Here is a 26,240-nt window from a genome sequence, read left to right as displayed (position 1 = left end):
TCTCCTCCCCACTCAGATCCTCCAGACTAGCCAGCAGCAATTAGCAACCAGCTGCTGAGCTCATTATAGGAGCTGCTGCTCAGAGCAACTCTGGTAAAACGTTAAAGGGTTAATGGAGGAGCCATGTTGGGACGACTTCCTGGAGGCGGAGCTTCAGGAAGAGCAGGAGCTTCTTAAAGAGACAAAGGCCCAATTTAAATCAGGAAGTCAAAATAGTATCTTTATAACAAATGAAGGTCGTTAGTCTATCATAGAGCAAGTCTTCAGTCAGAGGCCTTTTCAGATTTGTTGCAAGTCTGACTGCTACTGGAGATTCATCTTCCCCACAAAATCACCATCTATGACTCTGAAGAAACTTGGATGATATTAATTATATTAATTAATTTATGAATTGAATCACTTAACATATGAACTTGAGGTTTCATTTTCAAAAACTTTTAAAACAACACCTCAGAAATGAATAGTCTTATATTTTAATACAAAACGAATTAAAAGCACATTTTAACGAGATTTCCTGTGACAATATAATTATACATATAATTATATTATTATATAATTGTAGAGAGTCACTCGGAGCCTTTGTGTGACGTTTGGCGGCAGCTACATGGACTTCCTGTTGCTGTGCTTCATGGTGATGAGCAGAGCTGCACCAGCGTCAGTCAGAGGCTGCAGGAGGAAAATTCGGGTCAGACAGAAACAGAACCGACATTCAGCGAAAACTGAAAGAACAAGGAGTTACCTCAGAGTAGGACAGAAGAGCGCTCCTCTGAAAAATACAGAAAAAGATTAAAAAATGTTTTCAGTTTGTGATTTTTACCACGTGAAACTCACCCTGGTTAGAGTGTGAATGTTGTGGTTTATGGGCTCCATGGTTTTGACCCAGTCCTGGTACATCTGCTGGTCCTCTGCTCTCTGGTTCTGCTCTCTGAAAGCATTTAACAGAACCACTGCAACAGGAACCCACTCAGGCCTAAGCTGAATTATTTTATTACTTTATTTTATTCAATTTATTTAGCAATTTATGTATTTATATTCAATCATATTAGAATTTGATAGTGAATTTATATAATATATATATATCATAAATTTGATCACTTATGCTTATATGTGTCAATTAATAAGCAATTTTCCCTTGGGGATCAATCAGGTCTATTCTATGTAAAAACATAAGAACAGCATAATAAAAGTACATTTCTTTAAAGAATTTCCTCATGTAACTGTGAAGTGGGCGCCGGGCGCCATCACAGCGCGTCGCTGCTACTCACATGGCTCGCTCGATGAGCCGCTGCTGCTCTGCTCCCTCCTTCCTGGCGTCCAGGAAGCGGCCCCTGACGGCCAGAGCGGCGCTGGCCTGCAGCGAGTTGAGCTGAACGATGGCGAGGGAGAGGGAGGACAGGGCCGCCGAGCTGAGGAAGACGAGGAGGAGGAAGAGCGTTTTCATGTGCTCAACGTTTCCTGCCATTTTCACAGCAAACGCTCTCCAGTTTCTGACGGCGGAGCGTTGACCGTCAGCTCAGGCTGAGCGGTTCATTCACGCCGCAGCTCAACGTTAGCATGAACGGAGAATCGCTCAGGAGCCGAGCAGGAAGCGCCTGTTTCCTAGCAACAGAGCGCAGCTCCACATGCAACAAACCGCAGCTCAGTTTTCAGAATGAACGCACAATAACGACAGAGTTTACAGGCCAAACTGAGGGAAAAAATTAAGATGGAATTACAAGAAAAAGTTGTAATTATATGAGAATAAACTTCAAATAATATTTCAATAAAGTCGTTGAATAAAGTATTAATATTTTCAGAATAAAGTTGTAATTTTATGTCAGTATTCTCAAATTTTCTCTTTTTAAAAAACAGTTTCTTAGCGTGTCGATAGCACTCCGTCGTTCGCAATTCTCACCTGTCGTCGGTCACCTCTCTGTCTGCAGTGAACACCCGGAGCAGAGCCCGACCGTTCCTCCGGTACCGGACCTGCAGCTGCAAGGCGACATGGCTGCCAGAAGCCGGCGACGCCACTGCAGCACCAACAGAAGCACAAACAGGTCAGAATTTTCAATGAATACGGCTGAACCAATAATTAATAATTATTATTAATCTGATCTGCTGGAGCTCAGCAGATCAGGTGTTGGGCCTGCCCACAGCCCCTCCCCTCTAGCCCCGCCCACAACACCGCCCCTCTACTAGCCCCGCCCATCGACTAGCCCATCCCTTCTACTAGCCCCGCCCATCTACTAGCCCATCCCTTCTACTAACCCCGCCCATCTACTAGCCCCTCCCTTCTACTAGCCCCTCCCTTCTACTAGCCCCGCCCATCTACTAGCCCATCCCTTCTACTAACCCCGCCCATCTACTAGCCCCTCCCTTCTACTAACCCCGCCCATCTACTAGCCCCTCCCTTCTACTAACCCCGCCCATCTACTAGCCCCTCCCTTCTACTAGCCCCTCCCTTCTACTAGCCCCGCCCATCTACTAGCCCCTCCCTTCTACTAGCCCATCCCCTCTACTAGCCCCGCCCACAGCCCCTCCCCTCTACTAGCCCCGCCCACAACACCGCCCTCTACTAGCCCCGCCCATCTACTAGCCCATCCCCTCTACTAGCCCCGCCCACAACACCGCCCCTCTACTAGCCCCTCCCTTCTACTAACCCCGCCCATCTACTAGCCCCTCCCTTCTACTAACCCCGCCCATCTACTAGCCCCTCCCTTCTACTAGCCCCGCCCACAGTCCCGCCCCTCTACTAGCCCCGCCCCACAGATAAAATTATTTCGTTGTGACGCTGCAGGAACAGAAACCATGAAATAATGAAATAAACATTTAACTAATTTGCATTTTAATAGTTTAATGAAATATTTACTAAATTGTTTTCTAAATTAATTATTTCAAACATTTAACTTATTTCTTTGATGGTACATTTAATTCATGATGTATTTATTTATTTAAGTCCTCTTTAGCCCTCCATACCTTCGTGTCGTCAGGCAGGTAACTCAGTAACCAGTGAAATTAAACTTTCCATAAACTGTATCTGACATTTGACTGATTCTCAGCAGTTTTTGCCTGAACTTTGATCTCGTTCTCAGGCAGCAGACTCAGAGAAGTCTTGGACAGATGAAACACCTCCTCTGCAGCCAAGTGGCATTAATTACAGGGTCCATTTTTTTACTTCTCCTTTGGAAGCTGTTGTCTCCTTCACATGATCAAACCTCGTCTGTCGCCTCTCAGCGCTGTTGCCACGGGTTTCAACGTGAGAATTAAAGTGTTATTTTGCTGGCAACAACAGAAATGTTCCACATCTTGAAGTCTTCTGGCAGCTCACGCCTCTACGCGTTCGCAGTTCAGCTTTAGCTGCAGCTGAAAGTGAATGAAAGCTTTTTTTCTCACCTTCTGTGTGTTCATGAGCTCCAAACTGCATGGTGACCTCAGTGTCAGTGTTCACATTCCCCACCTCTCTGGTCCCTTTGTGTCCCACCTCCCTCTCTCCTTTCAGCCGCCTGCAGCAAACAGAACATGACTCAGTGCCGTGGGCTTTATTATTACTGCAATTTGAAGGTTTTGAAATCTTTTCAGATGACAAGGATCCATGAATCATGTTGTGTGCTTTGTGGTTATTACAGCTCTTACAGAGATTTGGGCACCAGGAGCGTTACGGCACAGTGTGTAGCTACGGTTCTGTTTTCAATGATCTCTTCAAACTCTGAGTGCAGCTGGTTGGGACTGGCTATTACCACCTGGAGACGAGACAAACGGACAGAATGAGTCAGGAGTTAGGCTCTGCAGCCTAAATAGTTTCAATGAAAAGACAGTTTGTCTGAATTTGTTGGAATTTGTGAATTAGCTAGTCCATAGTTAGCTAAAATGCCGTCGGACAGCAGCATGTTGAGCACCAGTAATGTAAACGGAACAATGTAAGCTAACCTAGCTACAATGCTATCAACAGCATGCAGCATCACTGACTTATTCCACTCAATATGTTTAGCTTGTACATAAAAACAAGCTAAAATGCTGATTATACCTAGAATGCTATGATTAGCATTTGGTTTATCACTACTAGCATGTAGCCATCCAACAACATACTTCATGGAAACAGTGATGTATAAGATAAAATTAGCTAAAACGCTAAGGCTAACATACTGTCAATGAGGCCACACAGTTTCTTACTTTCCCTCCAGTTCGATCCGCCAGTCTTCCCAGTTCATCCAGCCGGCAGTCCGTTCCTTCTATGGACAGCACGGACACGGTCACCCTGAGGGAGCAACGATAATCCATCAGCGGACATGAACTACGCTACTGCAGGTGTTATTGGTACCAACCAGCCATGAGACACCAGGTCCATGCCTACTGGCTGTTTCTGAGGAAACCAGGGAGCAAAATGTCTTTTTCTACCATATCAAACGTAAATGACTGGAGTTTACTTAAAGCTACTTGTAAAATCGAGCCTTCAGACAAATAACAGGCAGATTTGGCATGATTCTCACCTTGCAGCTTAGTATGTTTTAAACTGGAACATACCAATCTAATATGATGAAAAGCTGAAAATGCCCATTTACTTTATACTGTCACTATAATTACCGTATTTTCTGCACTATAAGGTGCACCGGATTATAAGGCGCACAGAATAGACGCTACAGTAGAGGCTGGAGTTACGTTGTGCATCCACTAGGTGGAGCTGCACTAAAGTGAATGTCAACAAAACAGTCTGACTCCGGTCAGCGAGGAGAACCTTCCACGACTGGGCCGGGCCGGGGCCGGACGATGGTCACCCTTCTCTGTTCGCCCACAGCATGTTGGTGGAGAAGGTGGTGCTAAATGACCTACAGACGACCTGATTCTAGACGGTCGGTAGGTAGATCGGTCAGTCAAACTTTATTAACAAACCAGCGTTCTGACAACTATCCCAGCATGCACCGCGCGCTTCTTCTTCTACGGGCGAAAATGAAGTCGGCGGCTGCTTACCGTAGTTGCTATACCTGTTGTGGCTCAATATTGGTCCATATATAAGGACCGGATTATAAGGTGCACTGTCGGCTTTTGAGGAAATTGAAGGTTTTTAGGTGCGCCTTATAGTGCGGAAAATATGGTACATTAATTTTGGACTTTTGGTTTTTGAAATTGTAAAATAAAAACAAATTAAACTAGAAGTTAATCTGTGCATTAGAAAATTCAACTTCAGCTGCAGGTGTGGTGGACGGGTTTAATTTGGTCCTGGGTTTGAATCCTGCCTGGTTGCATGTTCCTCCAGTGAATGATTGTCTTGATGTGTATTAAGAGATCATTATTAGATATTGATTTCTGTGAGTTTCCAGGCAGTGTCACCGACCCCTGGGTGGCGGCGAACTCCCCCAGGTTCTGGTAGAAGATGGTGGACGAGAGCAGAGCGCGAGCGTCGTTGTCCTCGTCTTCCAGATTCCCTAGTTTTGCGTTGGCTTTTCCATCTGTACAGATAATCACCTTCAAGATCAGCAGGGATAACAAATCAATATTTTATACTTAGAGAAAAATAAACAGCACTGAGATAAATCTGACAATATTTGTTGGAAATAGATTTTGTTCATGAATCTGTTTTGAGACATTGAGATGAGATTCCATGGAGATGAGCTTTATACGTAAAAAACACAAATAATTTCTCCTTATTAGCCTTTTTTGAATGTTTTTATTTTATTATTTTATTTTATAGAAAGTCATGCCATAAACAATAACAACCTTTCTACTCAGAAATGCACTCATTCATTACATTTAGCTGAACACAGCAAAAGTTTTAGACAGAAAATCTGATTTATTTTTGTTGCTGGAAATGAACTAAAAACATTTTAAATACCAGTAAATAAAAAATAATTGGGCCAATTAATTGCTGTAAACATTAAGATAGAAGTTATACTAATGTTTTGTTTAATTAAAATATTCATTATTTAATTTATTCTTGTGGAGGTAAAGCAGAAAAAAAGTCACAATATTGTTTTATGTATTTTTAATAGGAGAAAAAAAAACAACTTTTACCTTTTAGATTTTATTTCCTGGTGTAAAAAGTTAGTTTTTTACTGGTTTATGGTGTCTGTTAATTGAATTAGAGACCAAAAGATAATTTTGTTTTTGTCTGCGGTTTTACTGCAGGAGGGACTGGTGCGCTTCACAAAATAGGTTCCATCATCAGAAATGAGCATTAAGCGAAAATCTCAAAAATCCAGCCAGGAAATTAAAGTTTGGACACAAATTGGTTCCTAAATTTGTCCAACATAACATAAAGCCAAAGTGGCTTAAGGACACAGCGTCCATGTTTTGGAGCTGCTGAAACTAAATCTGAGCTCAGACCCGTTTAAACCAAAATATCAGCAAACTGTGAGGAACCGGCGAAAGGTAAATTCATTAACGTCTAAATATGAAGGAAGTTGGAAATCATTCTGGTATTTAGCAAACAGAAACAGTTGTCAGGTAAATGACTTAAACAGGAAGTGACCCGCCTCACCTTTGACCCCGGCAGCCTGGAGGCCATTGAAACAGCGACCAGAGCAGCTGGACCCAGAGCCGTTTCTCCATTTGCTGATAATCTAAAGAGACAATAAAACCAAAATACATAAACATGGATGCACATCTGCTGTAAACGAACCTGCAGCTGGTGCTCACCCTGAAATGTGTCTCTCTAAGTAATCTTTAGTCTGCGACAGTGGAAGCGGCACGGGCAGACCGGCCGCAGCGCCCATCAGGAAGTGCTTGTCGTTCAGCTCGGCGCCGCTGAGATGATGCAACTGGAAGCTGTTGCATTCATACACAGTGACCTAAAGAGACGAATAACACGGGGCGTCGATTTAAAGTTTCACAGACAAAACCAACGCCAACAATCTGAGCTATTTAGCCTTTAGCAAGCTAAAAAGACAGTTAGCTAGCTAGATATTAAGCTCCATGCTAATGTTTTAGCTTGAAGCTAATAATTTAGTTTACTATTAAATATTTAACTGGATAATTAAAAAGTGAGATCAGAAATATTCAGTTTGATAACTAAACAGATAATTGGGAACTAAATATTCAGCTTCCTAATTAAATATATAGTTTGTATCCTAATTAATATTTGTCTAGTACTAATTAGCCAAATATTTAGTTGGCTAATTAATTAAATAGTTTGTTGCTAAATATTTAGCCTTCTAATTCATTTTTACAACTAAATATATAGCTCTAAGCTAAATATTTAGCTGCAGCTGTCACATTTATAAATGAATGAATAACATGTTCAACATATAACTTTGCAAAATGAACTCTAAAAAAAACATCTTTTTTTTAATTTTTGACTATAAATTTATAAATGGCACCGTGTAAAATAAAAGTTGTCAGTAATAATATGTGATTTATCCATCCACACTATTAAGATAAAAGTACCTGGAAGTTGAAAGTGATGAGTCCAACTCGAACCTCGGGCCGCTGGTCGCTCAGCTTCCGAACACACTGCAGCACAGCTTCTTGGACAAACTGCAGAAATTCACAATGTTTATAACTTTTCTGGATTTTTTTTAGTTGGAAACTAGAAGACAACTCACCTCGAGTCTGGTTCTGTGGATGTTCTGGCCCGGATCTGACACCTTAAATAAAGCAGAGACGCTGTTTACTTCTGAAAGCGGCAGAGAGCGAAGCGTCGCTCCGGGTTTCCCACCTTGGAGGTGATGCTCATGGAGCCGGACGCGTCGATGCAGAACAGCAGCAGCGAGTCGGCGGTGGACTGCGGCTGCTGTCCAGGGTTCAGCAGAAACAAATCATCCTTCTGCACACTTACAGGACATCTGGACGGTCTAGTTAAATCATCACTCTGACAAAAGTAGCACACTTTAACCTGCAGGGAAAACAGGAAGGTCCATTTAATCTGATTCCAAAAATACTGTCTCCATGTATTTATAGGCCACACTGCAAAAATACTAAATATTGCCAAATATTTTGGTCTAGATTCTGCTGGAAATATCTTAGAAACTTTTCATACAGATGCAGCAGCTTGTTTTAGATGAACCACTCCTTATTACTGATGGAGCCGTTCTAGTTCCACTGGCAGATTATTTTATTCATAACATATTTTCCCATGTTATTAGTCAAATAATCTGCCAGTGGAAGTAGAACTTCTTCTATATATTAAGAAGTTATTTACTAACAACAAGCTGCTATATCTGGCTGAAAAATTACCTGTTAGTTAGTTTTATTGTCTTATTTCAATATATTTGCATTTTAAACTACCAAAAAGACTCGGTAAGATTTTGTGTTTTTGCAGTGTGGCGTGTTCAAGGTAATTTATGGAGTTAGCTTCTGCATTTTGGCAGCACTGACATGATTTTAGTCAAAAATATTGCAGAATTAAACAAATTTACAAGAAAATGTGTCACAATTTGCACAGAAACATATAAATAACATCTTTAAAAACCAATTTATGGAGTTTATCTGCAAAAGGTTAATTTGTAGGTCATTTACTGTAAAATATTTAAAATGTGATGTGAATACCTGGTTTTTGCCCTCGCTGTCCAGAACCGACCCACACTCTGAACACATTATGGGCTTCCCAGGACTGGGAACCTCTGGGAAAAACAGGGAACATCGTCAGAGAAAAAAAATCAACCCAGATGAGTTACGCTGATAAAACTGACCAACCTCTTTCCTCTGACAGCAACTTCCCTAAACTGATAAGAACAATATTGGGATTTCCAGGCAGAGGGCCCTTATCTGTTCCAGAAGACAGGAAAAACATTAGTGATGGGTCGGTTCGGGAACGTTCTTCGAAGGGAACGACGGGAGCAGATCAGCATTGTCAGATCTCTGTATACGCTGTCATTAGCATGCTTTAATTTAATCAGCAACATTTTCATGACGTGGATCGTCATGAACTTTGTTATTAACAGCCGTATGACATCCTGACTTAGCGGTTAGCTAGTCCGTCACCAACAGGGAAGCGAGTTTTATACGGGACGTTTTTTGTATTTGACTGCAGCTAAAGCTAACCCTGCTTTAAATACACGTTAAAACCACGACAATGCATGTTTATCATCTAGATATAATTAAAAACGGTGTATTGACTTATTTTTGTCATACCTTGTCGCGTATGCTAAACTGACAGCTCCTCTAAATATCGCGGAACTCTTAATACGCATGCGCACGCATGCGTATTCACTGCATGTGTGCTTTTTGATTGCGTATTCTGATCTGAAAAAACACCGGCTGTCTGAAAGAGTCGAAATTCCCATCAGTAAAAAACACGCATGGACATCTGCACCTCTTGTCCTTTAACACCGGGACCGTCCAGGCTGGACGTTATAATACCTTTACTTGCAGGCAGCGGAGGTTTGGATGAAGGAGGCGGCGGCGTCTGAGGCGCCGCAGGAGCCGCGGCAGGTGAGGATAAAACCATCATGTACTCTGGGCTTTGAGGCATAAATGAAGGTCTTGGAGGAAGCGGTGGAGCTAATGTTTGGAACCCATAAGGATCAGTTTGCAGGTTTTTTACATTAAAAGTGCAAAAATGCAGATTTTAAAACATTTCTTACCGGATCCAAGCGCGACTCCTCTATCAGGAGGAAGCTTCGCCTCTCCGCCTAGGCCTTCTGGTAATGTGTAGGAGTAAAGGTCCTCCGTCGTTTCCACGTTTGAACCTGATTCATGTTTTGTGTCGACGTACCAAAGCGACTGATTGTTGGAGGTTTGAGGCGGATCAGGTTGTTTGGAATCAGGATTCGCTGTAGGCTTGATGAATGGCGGCAGAAGGGCTGCGCGAAAAAACACAGGAGGAGCTTTACAGGAATAATTCAGGACAAAAATATAGATTTAATCCATGTTAAAAGATTGATGAGTTTACATTAAACACAGTTATGCTCAGATCAGCAGTGGTAGAAACACTTCAACTAATTCACAAATCTGCAAATGTTATGCTTAGTTCTTCAGAGATTCTGCTAGCTTTGAAAACGTTTAGCACACTTAGCTTCGTAAATACATCGATAACATCCGTACCGATCTTTCTGGAAGGCGTCGCTGGAGAAACCGATCCTCCGGGAGAAGAATCCGCCTCTGGTCTTCGCTGAAGTTCTGGATGGTTGAGGAAGAGAGAAACGGGTTTGCAGGATCCGACTTCCTGGTTTCTCTCCCGCTGTCCAGAGGTTTTCTGAGACGAAGCTTTAGCAGACAGCGGCTTGGTGGGGGGCGGAGGAGGAGGAGTACGAGGACGAAGGGCTTTAACCGGAGGAAGGAGGGCTGGAAAAAGAAACATTTACAATATGATCACTCCCATTGTTTTTTACAGCGAAAACTAAAAGGAGAACAAACTTCCATTTTCTAAAACCTCCAAAACCTAAAGAAGACGAGCCAGAACCGTTATATCTGCTCTTTTCCAGTACAACTGTAAATCTGACGCACAGGCAACATCTGCAAAAACACAAAATCTTACCAAGTATTTTTGGTAATTTCTAGTGCAAATATTTTAGTACACTTGAAATAAGACAAAACCAACTTACAAGTAACTTTTCAGCAACAAGCAAGAGTTGGTTTTATGTCAGTAATTTCTTAGTATTGATTTTTAAAAAGTACTTGCTCCACTGGGAGACTATTTCACTTATGGCAACATTTTCCATGTTAGAAAAGGCCGTCAACTTAATTAAATCAAGGGCTTAAAATAAAAAAACAAGTTAAATCCACTTATTTACATCCTACTGGACACACAGATATTTACACTAAAATCAACCAGATGATCAAACCCACCGCCACTCTGTAACATACTGACTACCTACCACTACTTCACACAACCCCACACATAACAAAGAAACAGGGAAACAAATCCTTATAAATAAAATGCTCACAACAATGCATTAGGCCCGTTGTAGATAGAAAAAAATAGGAATGAATTTCTGTCAAAGAATCTCAGAAATCAAATATTTTATAGAAAAAATGTGGACATTTTCTGAGCTTGTAAAGTAAAAAAATTTTGACTTTTGGAAATATCCAGTTTTAAAAGTTACAATTTTTAAAACTTCAAGCTCAGGAATTTCCACGTATGTTCTAGAAATTTTCTGAGATAAATCTGAAAATGTCTTATTACTTTCTTGGACATTTACTGATGTTTTGCGGTCAGATAATCTCAAGATTCATCTAAAGATTTCTGATTATTTTTCCCCACTAATGTACAACTTTTTTCAGCTCAGATAATTTTGTAGTTTTTTTCTAGAAACTTTTTGTGATTAATCTCAAAATGTCAGAGTTTTTGACATAAACTTAAAAAATTTTTCCATATAAAAAGGCCCTACTAAACATAAATACTAGATGCTTTGTGCTCAGTGTTTGGATGACCTTTGACCTGGTTAAGTGTGACTCAGCAGGCATCTGACTGTAGCTTTTTGTTACTCATCACTTTGTTACCAACCAGTTTCAAGAAGCTCAAGGAAAATCCAGAAACACAAAGTTTAGTTTCCCTCCAGTAAAACCCCTCCAGGTTTTGTTCTCTACACGTTCAGGTGAGGTTAAAGGTCACGGGTTGTGTAGCTGTGAGTGATGGGAGCAGAGGTGAGCTACCTGAGCGTTTGGCTGCGTTGCCGCCGGATCGTTGGACTTCCCTCCGGCTCAGCGACGGCGGCACGTAAACAAACCCGCAGGCGAACTCCATCGGCTTTCACACAGAAACACACAGAACAAGTCAGAACAATCCCGATTCGGAGCCGAAACGCTCCCGGACCCCAACCAGAACCGCTCCATTCAGAACCTGGAAGGTGTGAAAAACAAATACTCACAGAACCGAGGCTTTGGGTCGGTCTGAACAGAGAACCAGCAGCAGGAAATCCGTTTGCTGCTCAGACATCTTGTCCAACAGGTTTCTCTAAACGACTCAGATCTTTATCTCAAACTGAAACACTGGATGGGAACAAAATCCTTCAACTTCCAACGAACACAGGCGTCGGCTCATTTCTGCATCTGATTTATGTCCTTCCAGAGTTAAACCTCCAGGACTCGACACAAAACAAACGAGTCAAAGAAACCAGGAGATTCAGCGGCTAAACGGAGATTCAAAAGTTTAAAATTCCCTAGAAAAAATTTACTTTTGAAACTTTCCATGTTTTTCCTAGAAAAATTCTGAGACGTGAAAATTTGCAAGTTTTTTCTTGCAAATTTTTGACTTTTCAAAGTAATTTCTGTTTATGGCAAAAAATGGACTCCTGCTTTTTTATCTACAATGGAAATATAATAATATGCTGTTTTTGTTTTACTTTTATTCACTGTTAATTATTACATCCATTCATCTTAATTGCTGCCTCATATCTTCTGATTTTAGTGGATGTTTGCGTTTCTTTGCGTTTTCTGCAGCAGCTTCCGACCTGCTGCTCGGTTCGTTTAGTTGATGTCTTCCCAACTAAACAAACTTTTAGTCGAAACTTTTCCATTTCTTTCTCACTAGAAAAAAGCAGCTGATTAATTTGACTGGCAGCCAGGCAGAAAGATGATGCACAGCAAATAATATTCATACTTAAATTTTATGATTGACAAATAAATTTGTGTTTATGATAAAAAATGTTGAAAAATGGTTAAAAAAAATAAAAATCTGTAGACAGAAAAAACCTTTGAATCTGTTAATCCCAACATGAATCACTGAAAGAAAAATGATGCTCAATGTTTTTAACTTTTATTTTACAGATTCTCATTAAAAGCCACGTACCAACAAGCAAAATGATGCTTTTATTGTGAAATGTAACTCATTAAATATGTAATTTGTGTTCCCAGAAGGTAAACATTCACACTGCATGCAGAATGTTGTAAACAGTCAGCAGTGAGATATAACAACTCATTTATGGTGGAAGAAAATAAATATTTTTCTTTACAAACACATCAACATGCATGAACAGATTTATACGGAAACACATCCCGTCCAAACATCACTCCAAATTTAAATTAAAGGGGCAGTACTATGTGTTTCCCAGGCACACAGAGGCCACCTTAGAGCACAATTAATAATTTGTTACTTTCAGTTGTTAAAAAATGTTACATATAGAAAATGTGACTTAGAAATTTGACTTCCTGATTTAACGCCTTGAAATTGGGCCTGTCTCTTTAAAAACGCCTGCTCTTTCTGAAGCTCCACCTCCAGAAAGTCATCCTGACATGGCTCCTCTATTAACCCTGTAACGTTTTTACCAGCATCGCAGTTCCATCAAGTGTTTGCTAATTGCTGCTGGCTAGTCTGAAGGAGCTAAGTGGGGGAGGAGCTGTGCCTCGAAGGCGGGGCTAGGTCCACCCAGGCATTTTATCAGCTGAATGGTTGCCATGGAGATTAAATGATTTCTCAAACACCAAAGCAACACTCCAGGTTTGTTTTTGATGAGGGAAAAACATTAAAACATCATGGAAAATAAAAATATATTGCTGCCCCTTTAACCGTCATAATAAGTTAGAATTTGAAGGTTTTAAAAGTCAGGATCAGCTGGTTGTGGTTCAGCACTGGACATGAACATCTTCCAGCAGAAATATTAATAATCTGTTGCTTTCAAAAGAATAAAAAACAAACATTTTGTGGGTAAAAACAGGGTCATCATCACTCAGCGACTTCGACGTAGTTAGCGGGGTAGAACCCCTCCTTCCCGCCGCTCAGCACCCCCCGACACCAGCCCTGGTCGTCCTCCTCCTCCACCTTCAGGAACGTCTCACCTGCAGAACAGCAACAGAAATGTTTCAAAGCATCTCTAAAAATGGAAAACAAATATAACCGAAAGGGAAGTGAGATTTTTTAAAAATTGGATTCAGAACGGCGACGATGCGTTTGAGTTTATGGAATAAACAGTGAGATAAAACAATCTGAATTTCTTTCTGCATTTAAAATAACTTTGAGTATCACTTCATTATATTCATATCTGAAGCAATACAGCATCAAATAAGCTGATGTTTTGTTTTTGCTGATTTGAAATTGTCTGATTATAAATTTCTGCTTCCTTTTCTCCTTTCATTCATGATTTCTGTTAGTTGTTACATGAACTATTCATATTTATTATGAATGAATGAAATGAAATGTATATAAAATACATTTTATAAGTCAGACACCTGCTGATTCTGTGGATAATCAGATTAATTGTGATTAACCGATTCAACTAATTTAGTAATGGATTAATCATTATCTGGACTATAAAGACTTTTTAGTCAGTGCAGTAATTAGGCAAACATGTTAAAAATATAAACATTTTGCATTTAAGATTTTAAAAATCCTTCATATTTGACTCAACTGGCAGTTTTAGCTTCATCCAGTTCAAATTCAATTAAAAAATCTCATCTTAAGCGCCTATTACTGATTATTAATCAGTTAATCAATAAATAATCAACAGATTGTTAATGATGTATTAATGTTCAGTCCAGCAGAAACACCTGAAGTTTTCATGTTTGAAGGATTTTTATTTGCTACAGTCAAACGTTCACTAAATGAATCCTGTTATTGACTTTTAGGTAATAACATTAATTTTTTTATGACTGGTTTCATTTTTCTATTTGAATTTTTTATGTATTCTTAATACTGTATAAAAATCATTTGCATAGTTAAATGAAAAATTTGCATTTTTAAAAATCTAATTAATGCATTTTATTCTAATTAATCGTTAGAAAGAAAAAATTGTTGAAATCAGTGCAGAGGCTGCAGATGGCCCTGGATCCACATCCTGGACTCCCAGTGTGTAAATATAGCTTCAGTAAAACAGAAAATGCTTCCATAAAACAAGCTGGTCTGCACTGTCCACTAATTCAGCTTAAAAGGTCGACTTCAACTCAGGAGTGACATCACTTCCTGTGGTCGTTTCTCACCTGCTCTGAAGGACAGCTCGTCGGCCTCCTCTCCCACGTAGTCATACAGCGCTCTGACCTTCACGCCGCCAATCATCACGCTGCAGACGGAAATACAGACATCAAGAAATAACCCCATGCTGAGGGAAACGTGTGAAAAGTCGTTTTTAGTGACTTACGGTCGACTTTCTTTGCCTTTCTGGTTCCTCCGTTTCCTCTTCAGCTTTTTCACAGGCGGGACCCATTCCTGGACGAAGGGAAAAATGACCGAATGCAAAAATATTCAGCAAGATAATTCATTCACAAATATGAAAATACGTCTTCCATAGTTATTGGCTCTCCTTCACAAGTCTCTAAAACTGAATAAACATTTCCAAAGTTCACCTTTGACCTCTAACTCTGGAATCCTAAACATGAACAGGTCTCGATTCCAGTTTTTAGCTAAAATCACAATCCCACCAAAAAAATCCAAAAGTAAATAAATAAAAGTTATCAGGTTTTTGTTTTTAATGTTCTTTTTCCCCCTGATGGTCCGGTCGACCCGGTTCTACTGGAACCAGAACATCTGCTCCACCTCCAGCTGCTGTGCTTGAGTCAAACCAGCCTGTTCCCCTCCTGGCCTGTGGGGGCGCTGCACCAAGAACCACTGAAGGAAATGACACAAAAACCTCTGAAGACACTGAGAGCAACTTCCTTCTTCACCAGATGGAAACAAGATGGAGGCGTCAGATTTTAGCAGTTGGAGGATTTCTCTTTAGGCTAAAGACCAGGAGCCATTTCTGCTGCTAGTGCTAGGCTAGCATGTTAGCTTTGGTTATATTTACCCAGAATGCCCTGCACTGTAGTCCACTTCCTGTTTGTGGAGCGGTCTCTGGTCCGCTTGGCGTTCACATTCAAACCGAACCAGAGTTCACTCAGAAGCGATACTGAGGTTTGGAGGACCAGAGGTCAGAGGTCGGTTAGCATTCACACCTCACCAACCAGACCGACTTTATAGGCTAACGGACCAGAGTCGGGTTAAAGCGGACCGGACTCCTTTCATCGGCCGGTACCTGGATCTTGGGCCAGTCGGTCGGCATGCCGGGCCCCTGGTTGCTCCTCCACCATTTGAGGTCATCCTGCTCGTCGATGGACATCAGAGTCTGATGCAGCTCGCTGTAAACCGCCTTCACGCTGAAGAAGAAGAAGACAAGCTGGAGACTTATCGTGCTGCAGACGAGGCGTTCCCGCAGGAAAACGTCTCACCTCTCGTTGTTGGTGATGTCCAGGTGTCTGTGGATGGAGAGGAAGACCTGCTTCAGGAAGCTGATCCTCTTCCTCTCCTCCTCCTGCGACTGCTCAAAAATGGCCTCCATCTCCTCCATGTAGCGAGGCGTGTATGATGTCACTTCCTCCAGAGCTTTTTCATATCGCTCTCTGGCCTTTTCAGAGACAAAACCCCTTATAACCAACCAAAGACCTTCTGACGATGGATTTAATCATCTATGCAACACTGAACTCAGTAACAATAACAAACCTCCATAGAAACCAAGTTAGAGTTTGTAACCAATTAATCCAGGAAAATTAATTTAGGGGAAAACAAGCATTCGCTAAACTAGAACGGTGCATCAGGGTCAAATACCTAGGAAAAAACAAAGTAAATTTTAACTTAAACTCAGATTTTTCTTTGGAAGACTGAAATTTTGAGATTAATTTAAGAAATTTTCAATAAAAATTCTTAAATTTCTGAATTTGAAAATTAAAAATTCATAGAAAATACTCAAATTTTGAGATTAATTTAAAAATAATTCTAGAGGGATGCTGCGGTGGTGCAGGGGTTAAGCACAACCCACACAGAAAGGCCGTAGTTTGTCACAGGTTCGATTCCCAGCCTGGCGACCTTTGACCCATGTCTTCTCTCATTATCCACCTTCTTGTCAGTTCACCATCAACTAAACGCCACCAGAGCCAATAAAACCTTAAAAAAAGTGTAGATAATATTTGGAAATTTAAGCATTTCAAAGGAAATGTTAAATTTTGAGGTAAAACTTGAAATTAAGAAAAAATATATATTGGACATTTTTTAGTTCAAAAAGTCGCAAATTTTCAACTTTTCATTTTATTCCAATATTTTTCTAGAAAGTTTCTGATATAAATCTAAAAATGTGTTTTCTGGTGTTAGTTTATCCTTTTTTCCGTCTGTAATGGCCTGTGATGTCACTTCCTACAGAGTTTTTCATGTGGCTCTCTGACCTCCTCAGGAAGAAAACAGGCCTTTGTGATCAGCAGGAGACGTTGCAGCGATGGATTTAATCTTGCAGCGTTCCCCTGCCGGTCTCCATAAACACTGAGCTCAGTAACAATAACAAGCCTCCATGGAAGGGAAACGCTGCAGGCCGAAACTTCAAGCTCAGGCTTTCCCAGGAGATTAAATGCGACCGCTTGCAGCTGCGACGCTTCATGTTTTCAATCAGGGACGCTGAAAGTAAACCGGTTGTGTTGATGTCTCACTCTCTCTCGCTCCTCAGCGGCTCTCTCCTTGGCCTCGGCCATCTTCAGCTTCTTCTCCTCGCTCAGCGCCGGGTTGTCGTTCGCCTGCTTCTCCTTCTCCAGCGCCGCCTGCTCCTTCTGGCACGCTTTGTGGTACGCCAGCCGGACCTTCTCCAGCTGTGCAGCGCAAACAAACAGAGCCGCATTCAGGCCTCTGATGGGAAAAGCTGAACATTATTGATGGAGCCGTTAGATCAGTTCTGACAAGAGGAAGCTGTAAGACGTGATAACTGTTTGATGAAAGAGTTTATTTCATTCTCCCAGATTATTCTACTTTACCTTCAGGCTCAAACGGGTTTCATTTTTTAAAACTACAATAAAAGATCAAGCTTAAAATACAACAGATAAAATACATATTTTCTCTCTACCTGAAGTTAAATCAGGGTCAGTCAGAATGGCTAAAATAACTTCTATTTGTTAAAAGTCAGAAACTTGTCAGTTTGTTTTGTCTTATTTCAACTGTACTAAAATATTTGCACTAGAATCGAGACTAAAATTACTTGGTGATATGTTGTGTTTTTGCTGTGTGATGTGTTCAAGGTAATTGATGGTGTCAGTTTTTCCAGTTTGGCAACACTGAGATGATTTTAGTTAAAAATATTGTTGACAAGTTACTTATAACTTAGTTTTTTTCATGTGTATCCAGTAGACCAATGACACTTGGTAACGGTTTGTTTCTCCAGCGTTGCCTGTGGGTTTGCTAAATGGAAAGGTTTGAGAAAATGTTAAGGAACTGATAAATTTCAAGCCCTGGACCTTGGTGAGCTTCTTGGACCAGGGCTTCTGCGCTCGGGAGAAACTGGTTTTGTTGTCGTAGCTCTCCTTGAAGCCGCAGAAGAGCTTTTTGGGGAACGTCTCCTTCTGCCAGGTCTTCACCCGCTCTCCTTCCTCTGCGACCAGCGACTGTGAGATGGAAGAGTGGAGGGCCGCCAGGCGCTCGGTGGAGGCGAAGAAGCACTGCCAGGCCCTCATCAGGGAGCCGTACACTGGCCCTGGCAGCAAACATAGCAAAGAGTGAGCAGCGCCTCCTGGAGGTGAGACACGGTCAGAGGAGAGTCCGTTTATGGATCCGATTTCCTCTGGGAAAATCTCACATGAAAGTCTGAAGAAAAGGATTAAAGCAGAACAATGAAAGGGGAGAAAAACTGAACTTCCTTTAGTTTCTGCCACATTTAACAGCGAAACCAACTGAAGCTACTTCATATCCACGTCTCGGAGGTCGGCAACGCAAGCTAAAAAGCTAGCTGCGCTAACCAGAAGTACCAAACATAAACTTTATTCTGCTAAACCTAGAGAGCTACAAAAACAAGGCATGTAATGGAAGCTAATGCTAAAGAGCAACAATAACAATATTTAGTGGAAGCTAATGTAAAAATGCAGCTGTGTAAATCTCAACTATCTGCTCGGTTTATCAATAATTCACCTAATAATATTCTCTGACATCTTCAGACATGTCTGCTCCCGCTGAATTAACAATTTGTTTGTGCCGCAGTCATTTTAATAAATGTTTCTAGAGGTCATCAGAGGTCAACCTAATCTACTCAGCTACTTTTGTGCTGCAATTTTTTTGTTTGTGCTGCTTTTGTTTTGAAGATAGTAATGATGACCTCTGGAAACTTTTTGACTAATATCTCTAAAATGACAGTGGCACAAATGAAGACGTTTGCTGCAGCAGCGATGAGGCGTTGGTCTCACGGGAATCCATGATGGCCTTCCACCTGCTGCTCCACTGGCTCAGCTGCTGCGCGTACTGCTTCTCCACCTTGGCTCGCTCCAGGAAGCAGGCCGTGATGTCGTTACAGGCCTGGAAGGACTGGTCCGTTCTCTGCACCGTGCGCGCGTAGTTCCCTGGCTGGGTGGAAACAGAACCAGAGATTCGCTTTACGAGTCGAGAATCGATCAGAAACTGATCAATGGTATCACTGAATAATCGTCACCATCCAGAAGCTCTGCCTCTTGGGATCCTCCAGCGGTTCCTTTGGTTGGCTCGCCATTTCTAGGAACAAAGTAAACCTCTGTTTATGTCAGGGCTGTCCAACACGAGGCCCGGGGGCCGACTGTGGCCCTTAACTGCAATTCAAGAATGATCCAAATTTGTCCCGTCTGTCAGAGCTGCAGATGCATTTTTGGTAACGTTTATTTGAAGAGCTGAGTATCAGACTGACATAACATGAAGGAGACTTTATAAATGTTTATAATTACTTTGATGGAGTTTCATTTGCTAAATAATGAAACTTTTAATGCAAAGTTGCATTAAAAGTGTCATTATCTCCAGGATGACACTTCATGACATCAAACATTTATATATTGTCCATGTTGTTAAGTCAGTCTTATGCTCACACCTTAAAATAAAATGTTAACCAAACTTTTTATTTTTAATCAGGGTAAAATTATCGCCAACATAATTTTCTTTCAATAATAAATGTTACTTTTTTTATAACCAAGTGTTTATAATCAGTAGAACATGTTTATCCAGAGACTTTTACTGAAAATCTGACTTTACTGCAGCTAAATCAGCTTTCATTTAATTTATCAAACTGAGTTAAATACAGTAAGTGTTTGGAAAGAAATCCTGTTCTTATAGGTGAAAATAAATTTGGTTGAACCCAAAGGGATTTGAAAACAAAATGTTTTTCTTTTAATATAGCAAACATGCAAAATCGTTTTCATGTTTTGTATCTACGATGAATATCAACTCTTTCCTAAAAAAACAAATTACTATCGACTATTTAACTGGTTTGATTTGAGTGTTTTTTAGAGACAGAAAGTTGAGGAGAAAATAAAATATGTGAAATGAGGAACTTTAGTCTCTTTTAGAAAAGAAGAGCAGAAACTTTCACCCTGAAAGGTGAGAGTCTGGTGACCGTTGTGTCTGCAGGCATCCGGGTCCAGATGGGATCAAATTTGCTCTTCCATCACTTTAAAATTTACTTTAATTTTCTCCTCGTCACTTTAAATGCAACAATATGAACTTAGAGTTCCTCATATTTAATATTTGTTCTCGTTTTTGTTGTGACTGCGAGGAAACCGTCATATTTCTCTGCAGGTGAAGTTGCAGTTGAATGCATTCAGTCTCTTCTTCTCTGACTGTTTCAGTCAAACAGCTGAAATAACAGCACAGATTTTCACAGCTAACGTGTTTAAACAATCAGGATTCCTCAGGAGAGGAACACAAAGAGCCGAGAGAGAGGCAGGACATAAAAATACAGCGTTTCATATCAAAGCTGCTTGGTTTTCCTTCCCACTGCTAAAACAGGGGATAAGAGAGCAGCTTTTATGGCCACAGTAAAGAACAGCTAAACATACACAGATTGGACACCTGACTGCCAACAGGTGGCGCTGTACAGATGGCAGCATGGACACAGTTCACCTTAAAACAAACAGATCCAGTAATCTGGTTTATTCAGCAGAAAAACACAAACTGGATTCTCTGGCTGCAATTCCTCTCAAGTGAACAGCTTCAAAAGTCTTAAATTACTTTTTTAAAAAGGAAGTTGACATTAAATACGTTGATCACAGATCTTAAATTTTGTCTTAATTTTTTTTTCGCAATACTTTTCTGTCAGGCAAACGTTTGAGTTGCACACAGACAGCTAAATGTTTGAGGCTTCCAGTAACTCACTGCTAACATTCCTATCTAGCTAGCTTTTTGTGTCTTACAGCTTAGTGCAAATTAATCTCCAGCTGAATGGACATTACATACAAGTCTTAATTTTTATTCAATAAGCCTTAAAAAGTCTTAAATTTGAGTAGGTGAAATATTCACAACTTTAATTCTCACTTTACTACCACTTTATTCTGCAGGGTGCTAGCTAACTAGCTAGCTTTTTTCTGTGCAACATGGTGTTTCATATCAGTTGATATCCATAATTATTTGTTTTTTTGTTTTAAATTTCTGAAATACTTCCAGACTGGTGGAGTGACCGTTCCTGCTTTGTTCAGTTTTCTCTCCATTTTGTTTTTTATTATTTTTAGCAGTTTTGAGGCTCAGTGGGTAAACTAGAAACTGCTGTGCCAGTTACTCAGGTCGTTGCTAGGCAACCGAAGTTGGGGGAAACGGCATGTTGTTGCTAGGCAACCAGACAGTGAGAGCGTTAGTTGAGTCCACCAACCTAGCCTGGGAAGGCTACAGGAAGAAATGCTGCTCTTAGCTAGAAATGAGAGATTGATCAGCTAAAGTCTTTCCTCTGCCTACATCTCCCAGAATCCTGTGCAGTTCTGGATTGGAGTTTAGTGAAATTATTGAATATTTGATGATATGTATTATCTATTGATATTGATCACGCATCTATAGAGACATATAGTGTTATTGGTTTATTGTCCAGGCCTAATTATGGATAAAAGTGCTAATTTATCGCCAGTTGGCTACATAAAGTTTGTACATTTCTGTAAATATGGCTGAAAAATGGATCACAATACTGTATCAGTATCACAGTGTTTCATATCAATCAATAGATAATTAGCCTATTGATTAGTTTTTAGTGGAGTGACCACCAGGTGTTAAATTTCATTCATAGTGGTTAAAAAGTCTTAAATTTGAGTTGAAACCTGCAGAAACAACTTTTTCCCCATAATGTATGTTTTCTTGTTGCCAGATCATAAAAACTCAAACAATAAAAATAAACAGAAACTGAACAGCAGTGAAGAAAACAAACTGCAGCTGTGTGCAGGTCCAGCCGGTGAGTCGTTGCTCCAGTGAGTCAGTCCAAACCTGATTTTCCATGACCGCTTTGATCCGGCAGCCATATTTACTGTACAACAGAAACCCCCACCCTCACCCCCGCCAGGCGGAGGGGGGGGGGCGGCGCTGGAATCCAGCGGGTCGGGATCGGCCTGCAGGAATAGAACAGCTGCTCCAGCATTTCTTCCTCCAGCCTTCCCAAAATAAACGGCAGGGAAAGGTCACAGTTCTGTCCGCTCTGACCAACACAAGGCCCGGCCCGGCCCGGCCGTCTGCTGCTGCCACCGATCCACCTCTCAAGACATAACAGAACCGCTGCTCAGGTCTGCACAACCCAAACCCGAAAGTGGAGGAGTGGAACAGAGACGCAGGCCGAAACATGCAGGAGACGTTCAGGCCTATTTCTGTCTGTTGACGCATCGCTGAGACGTGGAAGCCAGCAGAGATACGAAAATAAGGGAGAAGATGTCTGCCAAAACCTGAAATCTGTAGATTAATCTCAGATATGGTTTTTTTGGGGGGAGAAACTTGGAAATTCTTGAGCTCCAAAAGTTGGAAATTTGCAAGAAAAAAAAATCAGAAACTTTCAGATTAAACTCAGAAATGTTTTAGAATAAACATGAAAATGTTCAACTTCTAACACTCTAGAAAGTTTCTTTTCTAGAAAATTTGAGATTATTCTGAACATTTCTGAGTTTGTGGCTGAGATTTACTCCTTTTCTCTATCAACGGTGGCCCTAATGCGGCGCCGTACGACTGACAGTCGCCTCATCGAAGACCTTCCGCCCTCATCATGCTTCTATCAACAATCATTCTTCAGTTTTCCTCCGAGTTGAAACAACATCACCTCTCAGTTCTAGAGAAAATCACTCACAAGCCGAGTCGGGAAAAGCAGTGACAGCTGAGCAGTCATGCCTGGAAGCAACCATCACTTACATGTCTCCCTGAATCACCAGTGATTACTCAAGTGACCACTTGTTTCTGTAGTTCAAGAGCTGCTCCATGTCTGCCTCCCCCTCCTCGCCACCGCGCCACTCGCCCTGACCCACTTTTTCCTCGCTGCTTAAAGTCACACACACCCCCGCTGCCGACCCGCAGCCGGGCGAGAGACGGTGAACGGGAAGAAACGCTCATTTGGCTGGGAATCACTTACACACAACGCCGCATTGCAGACAGAGAGAGCACATTTTTTTCTCAGAAATGTTCTCGGAAAAATGATTTTGAGTTTGAAAAATGTAAAACATTTGCTAGAAGAAACAGAAATTTCCTAGAAAAAAATGGGAAATTTTGAGATTAATCTCAGAAATTTTCTAGAAAAAACTTGTTTTAAAAGTAAAAATATTCAACTTTTGAAATTCTAAAATGTTCAAATTTTGGAGCTTAATTTCAAACTTAGTTTTTTGGCGGAAATGAACTCCTCCTTTCCTTTTCCTAATACTGGGTCGTACTCATCTCACCTGCTGCCGTCTGTCAGCTGCAGCTCTGCTCCAAACATCAACCCGTCAGGTTTTTCCTCATGTCCTGAATGATCTGCTGCTCCGGCTCGCCGTCAGGTTGTCCAGCTCTTCTTGCTCCGTTTCATCAGAAACAACAGCTGGAAGACAACCCCCCCCACCCCCCGTCCCTCCCTCCCTCTAACCCTCTCAATATGGTGCTAATGAGATGCCAGGCTTTTATTTTGACATGATCATGACAGGGAGGCTCATGGTCATATGATCTTATTAGCACACGTGTGTGAGGGCTTCCCATGTAGACCGACTCCAGTGTGACCTAAAGAGTGCGGTGTGTTGCTAACGCTACATCCACATGTCATCTTTCAGACGCAAACGTCGAAACGTTTAGGCAGTTGAGGTTTTTAACACCTGATGGTCCAGTCGACCCGGTTCTACTGAAACCAGAACTCCATCATCTGCTCCACCTCCAGCTGCTGGTTCTCTTCCTCTCTGCTGTGTCAAACCAACCTGTTCCCCTCCTGGCCTGTGGGGGCGCTGCACCAAGACCCACTGAAGGAAACAACACTAAAACCTCTGGAGACACTGAGAGCAAGATGGAGGCGTCAGATTTTAGTGTTGGAGGATTTCTCTTTAGTCTTGCATTTACCCAGAATGCCCTGCACTATAGTCCATTTCCTGCTTTTGGAGTGGTCTCTGGTCCACTTGGCGTTCACATATGATTTCAAACCAAACCAGAGGTCGCATTTTTTAATTTTATTACACATTCAGACATTGCCAAACGATCTGAACTTTTTTGACAAATGGGGTGGAGTTGGAGTAAAGTGACTAGCATTACCAGGGCCATTTTCATTACTTAGTATATTCCTAAATATTCAATTTAAACTTAAAAGTATTATGAATTCTATATCTGGACTGTTGGTAGTTAAACCTTCAGGTCAAATAAGATCATAGCTTGTTAGAATCCAATTCTTATTTAATTTGAGTTTATTAAACAATTCCAAGCCAAATTGATTAAGAATCAAATATTTTCAGCCAGAAGAACATTTCTCCTTAGGTCTGAGTGCTTGTAATGTTTTGGAGTCACTGTTTGTCATCAGCAGAGGAAAAGTTTCTGCAAGAAGAGAAATATCTGACAGTCCTCACTAAACATGCACTGGAAGGAAAAGTGATTAGTTATTACTCAAAGGCAGGTCCACAAATACTTCAGGAAGAGACACTGGAAAGAACAAAAGCCTTGAACACAAGGTGGGTAGAGGGGAGGATATCCTGTCAGATCCTGACCATGAGATTAGCCAGCAAGAAGGAAAAGGCCTCCAGAAAGAGAAACTGCAACAGTGGATCAGTTAAACCAGTTCAGGTTAGCTAAAACGTTAGCTGCATTTAGGTCCGCTAATGCTAAAGTGCTACACCAACATGATATTTAGCAGAAGCTAATGCTAAGGAGATAAATTAAACCGAGTTGACATCCAAACAGCGTCTAAGAATTCATACATGTGAATTTTTGTACGCATTTGTTTCATTAATACCACTGGTTGCTTGTGTATGTAACTGCTGTATTATTGCCATTTCTCAATAAAGTTTAGTGAAAGAACGGGGAAAAGACGTGCTGACTGGAACCGGAACTGCTGCGTAAAGGTGTTCAACCATTTCAAAATAAGAGCGTGAATGTAAACGTCTTGAAGAACTCTTAAATGCTGAAAATCAAATATTGGGGTGCTGTGGTGTCGCAGGGACAAAGCACAACCCATGTATCGAGGCCTTAGTCCTCATGCCGGTAGTCGCAGGTTCGATTCCCGGCCTGGCAACATTTCCCGCATGTCTTCCCCCTTCCTCATAATCCTCTTTCCTGTCAAGCTACTTTCAAATAAAGGCCACTAGAGCCAACAAAACCTTTTAAAAGAAAATCACAGATGTCAAACTTTTTTCTACTCAAAGGTCAGAAAATAGCAACGTAAATTAGCCAGGAAAATAACATAGGGCAAGCTAAATGTGCTAAGCGTTTCTAAAGCTAGCATAACGCTAAACATGATCAGTGCATTAGCACCAATTTTCCTCAAACTTCACAAAGATGCACCGCTTTGATCTGTCGCACGTAATCCCAATAAAAAGACTTTAGTTGTGGCATAATGGGAAGAATTTAAGCAGTGCAAATACTTCTGTAAGAAAAAACAAACCACCATGTTGAATCAAGCTTTTTCTTTTAAAGACAAACAAAAAATGACCTCAGTGATGATTCAGAGCACATCATGTCACCCAAACTAAGTACCTTGGATAAAGTCATGGGAGAGATTATTTGTTTCCTGGAAAGGTTTCTTCACAGAGACAAGAAAGAAAAAAGCATGTTTCAGCTTCACCATCACACAGAAAAATAGCTTAATTTGTGAGTTGGTTGCAAACAGACATTCATCTACTTAATGCCTCACAGGCCAGTTTGAGCCGGCTGCACGCTCTCCAACAAGCCATTTCCTCGTCTTCCTGCCCACGAGCTCCAAACATTTACACCATTAACTCAGCAAACCGAAGGGAAAACAAGCCTGCAGCTGAGAACGGCGCTGTCCTCCACCTCTGCTGCTGCCAAATGACTCCATTCAATCCAAACACCTCCAACCGGTTCATTATGGGAGCAATGACGACAGAGCCGGGGTTTATTTCAGCTTTTATTTCAACACCTTAGTTGTTTCTCTATCATATTATATACTGTATTTTATTCAAAACAAAATTTATTATAATATATATTCATATACCTTTTATCTCTGCATACTTATGCTCATACTGTATGTGGTCATGATGCATTTCACTAGGCCTAAAAATACTCTGGTGTTCATAAGGTGCAA

The 26,240-nt window shown here is 41.1% G+C and overlaps 2 protein-coding genes across 4 annotated transcripts; both read right to left on the bottom strand.

Moving 5' to 3' along the window:
• Positions 1–457: 457 nt before the first annotated feature.
• On the bottom strand, positions 458–11,822 carry LOC106904833 (circularly permutated Ras protein 1-like). Of its 3 annotated transcripts, XM_014969319.2 has the most exons (21): positions 11,721–11,822; positions 11,506–11,599; positions 9,955–10,194; positions 9,495–9,713; positions 9,271–9,411; positions 8,605–8,676; positions 8,458–8,531; positions 7,628–7,804; positions 7,515–7,556; positions 7,357–7,446; positions 6,610–6,761; positions 6,452–6,533; positions 5,309–5,439; positions 4,150–4,234; positions 3,613–3,719; positions 3,373–3,482; positions 1,895–2,009; positions 1,266–1,406; positions 832–925; positions 740–766; positions 458–666 (listed from the first exon to the last, which is right to left on the bottom strand). In XM_014969319.2, exons 2-21 carry the CDS (start codon positions 11,594–11,596, stop codon positions 601–603), a joined length of 2,256 nt encoding a protein of 751 aa, XP_014824805.2. In that variant the 5' UTR covers positions 11,597–11,599; positions 11,721–11,822; the 3' UTR covers positions 458–600. The 3 variants fall into 3 exon arrangements, with proteins under 3 accessions (XP_014824805.2, XP_087872637.1, XP_014824804.2); XM_088016511.1 differs by lacking the exon at positions 11,506–11,599 and having other exon boundaries at positions 11,721–11,770; XM_014969318.2 differs by lacking the exon at positions 11,721–11,822 and having other exon boundaries at positions 11,506–11,705.
• Positions 11,823–12,591: 769 nt separating this feature from the next.
• Positions 12,592–23,530, bottom strand: LOC106904834 (protein kinase C and casein kinase substrate in neurons protein 3). The gene is made up of 10 exons (XM_014969323.2): positions 23,410–23,530; positions 19,209–19,267; positions 18,967–19,123; positions 18,028–18,263; positions 17,233–17,388; positions 15,988–16,163; positions 15,795–15,915; positions 14,922–14,989; positions 14,764–14,843; positions 12,592–13,626 (listed from the first exon to the last, which is right to left on the bottom strand). The coding sequence occupies exons 2-10, from the start codon at positions 19,263–19,265 to the stop codon at positions 13,514–13,516; spliced, it is 1,164 nt and encodes a 387-aa protein (XP_014824809.2). The 5' UTR covers positions 19,266–19,267; positions 23,410–23,530; the 3' UTR covers positions 12,592–13,513.
• Between the last annotated feature and the right edge of the window lie 2,710 nt (positions 23,531–26,240).

The sequence above is a fragment of the Poecilia mexicana genome, unplaced genomic scaffold (genome assembly GCF_051168715.1).
Source record: "Poecilia mexicana isolate PSO_F unplaced genomic scaffold, ASM5116871v1 scaffold_19, whole genome shotgun sequence".
Lineage (NCBI taxonomy): Eukaryota > Metazoa > Chordata > Actinopteri > Cyprinodontiformes > Poeciliidae > Poecilia > Poecilia mexicana.
Note: the sequence above shows the minus strand (reverse complement) of the source record. Positions and strands in the feature narration are given on the sequence as shown.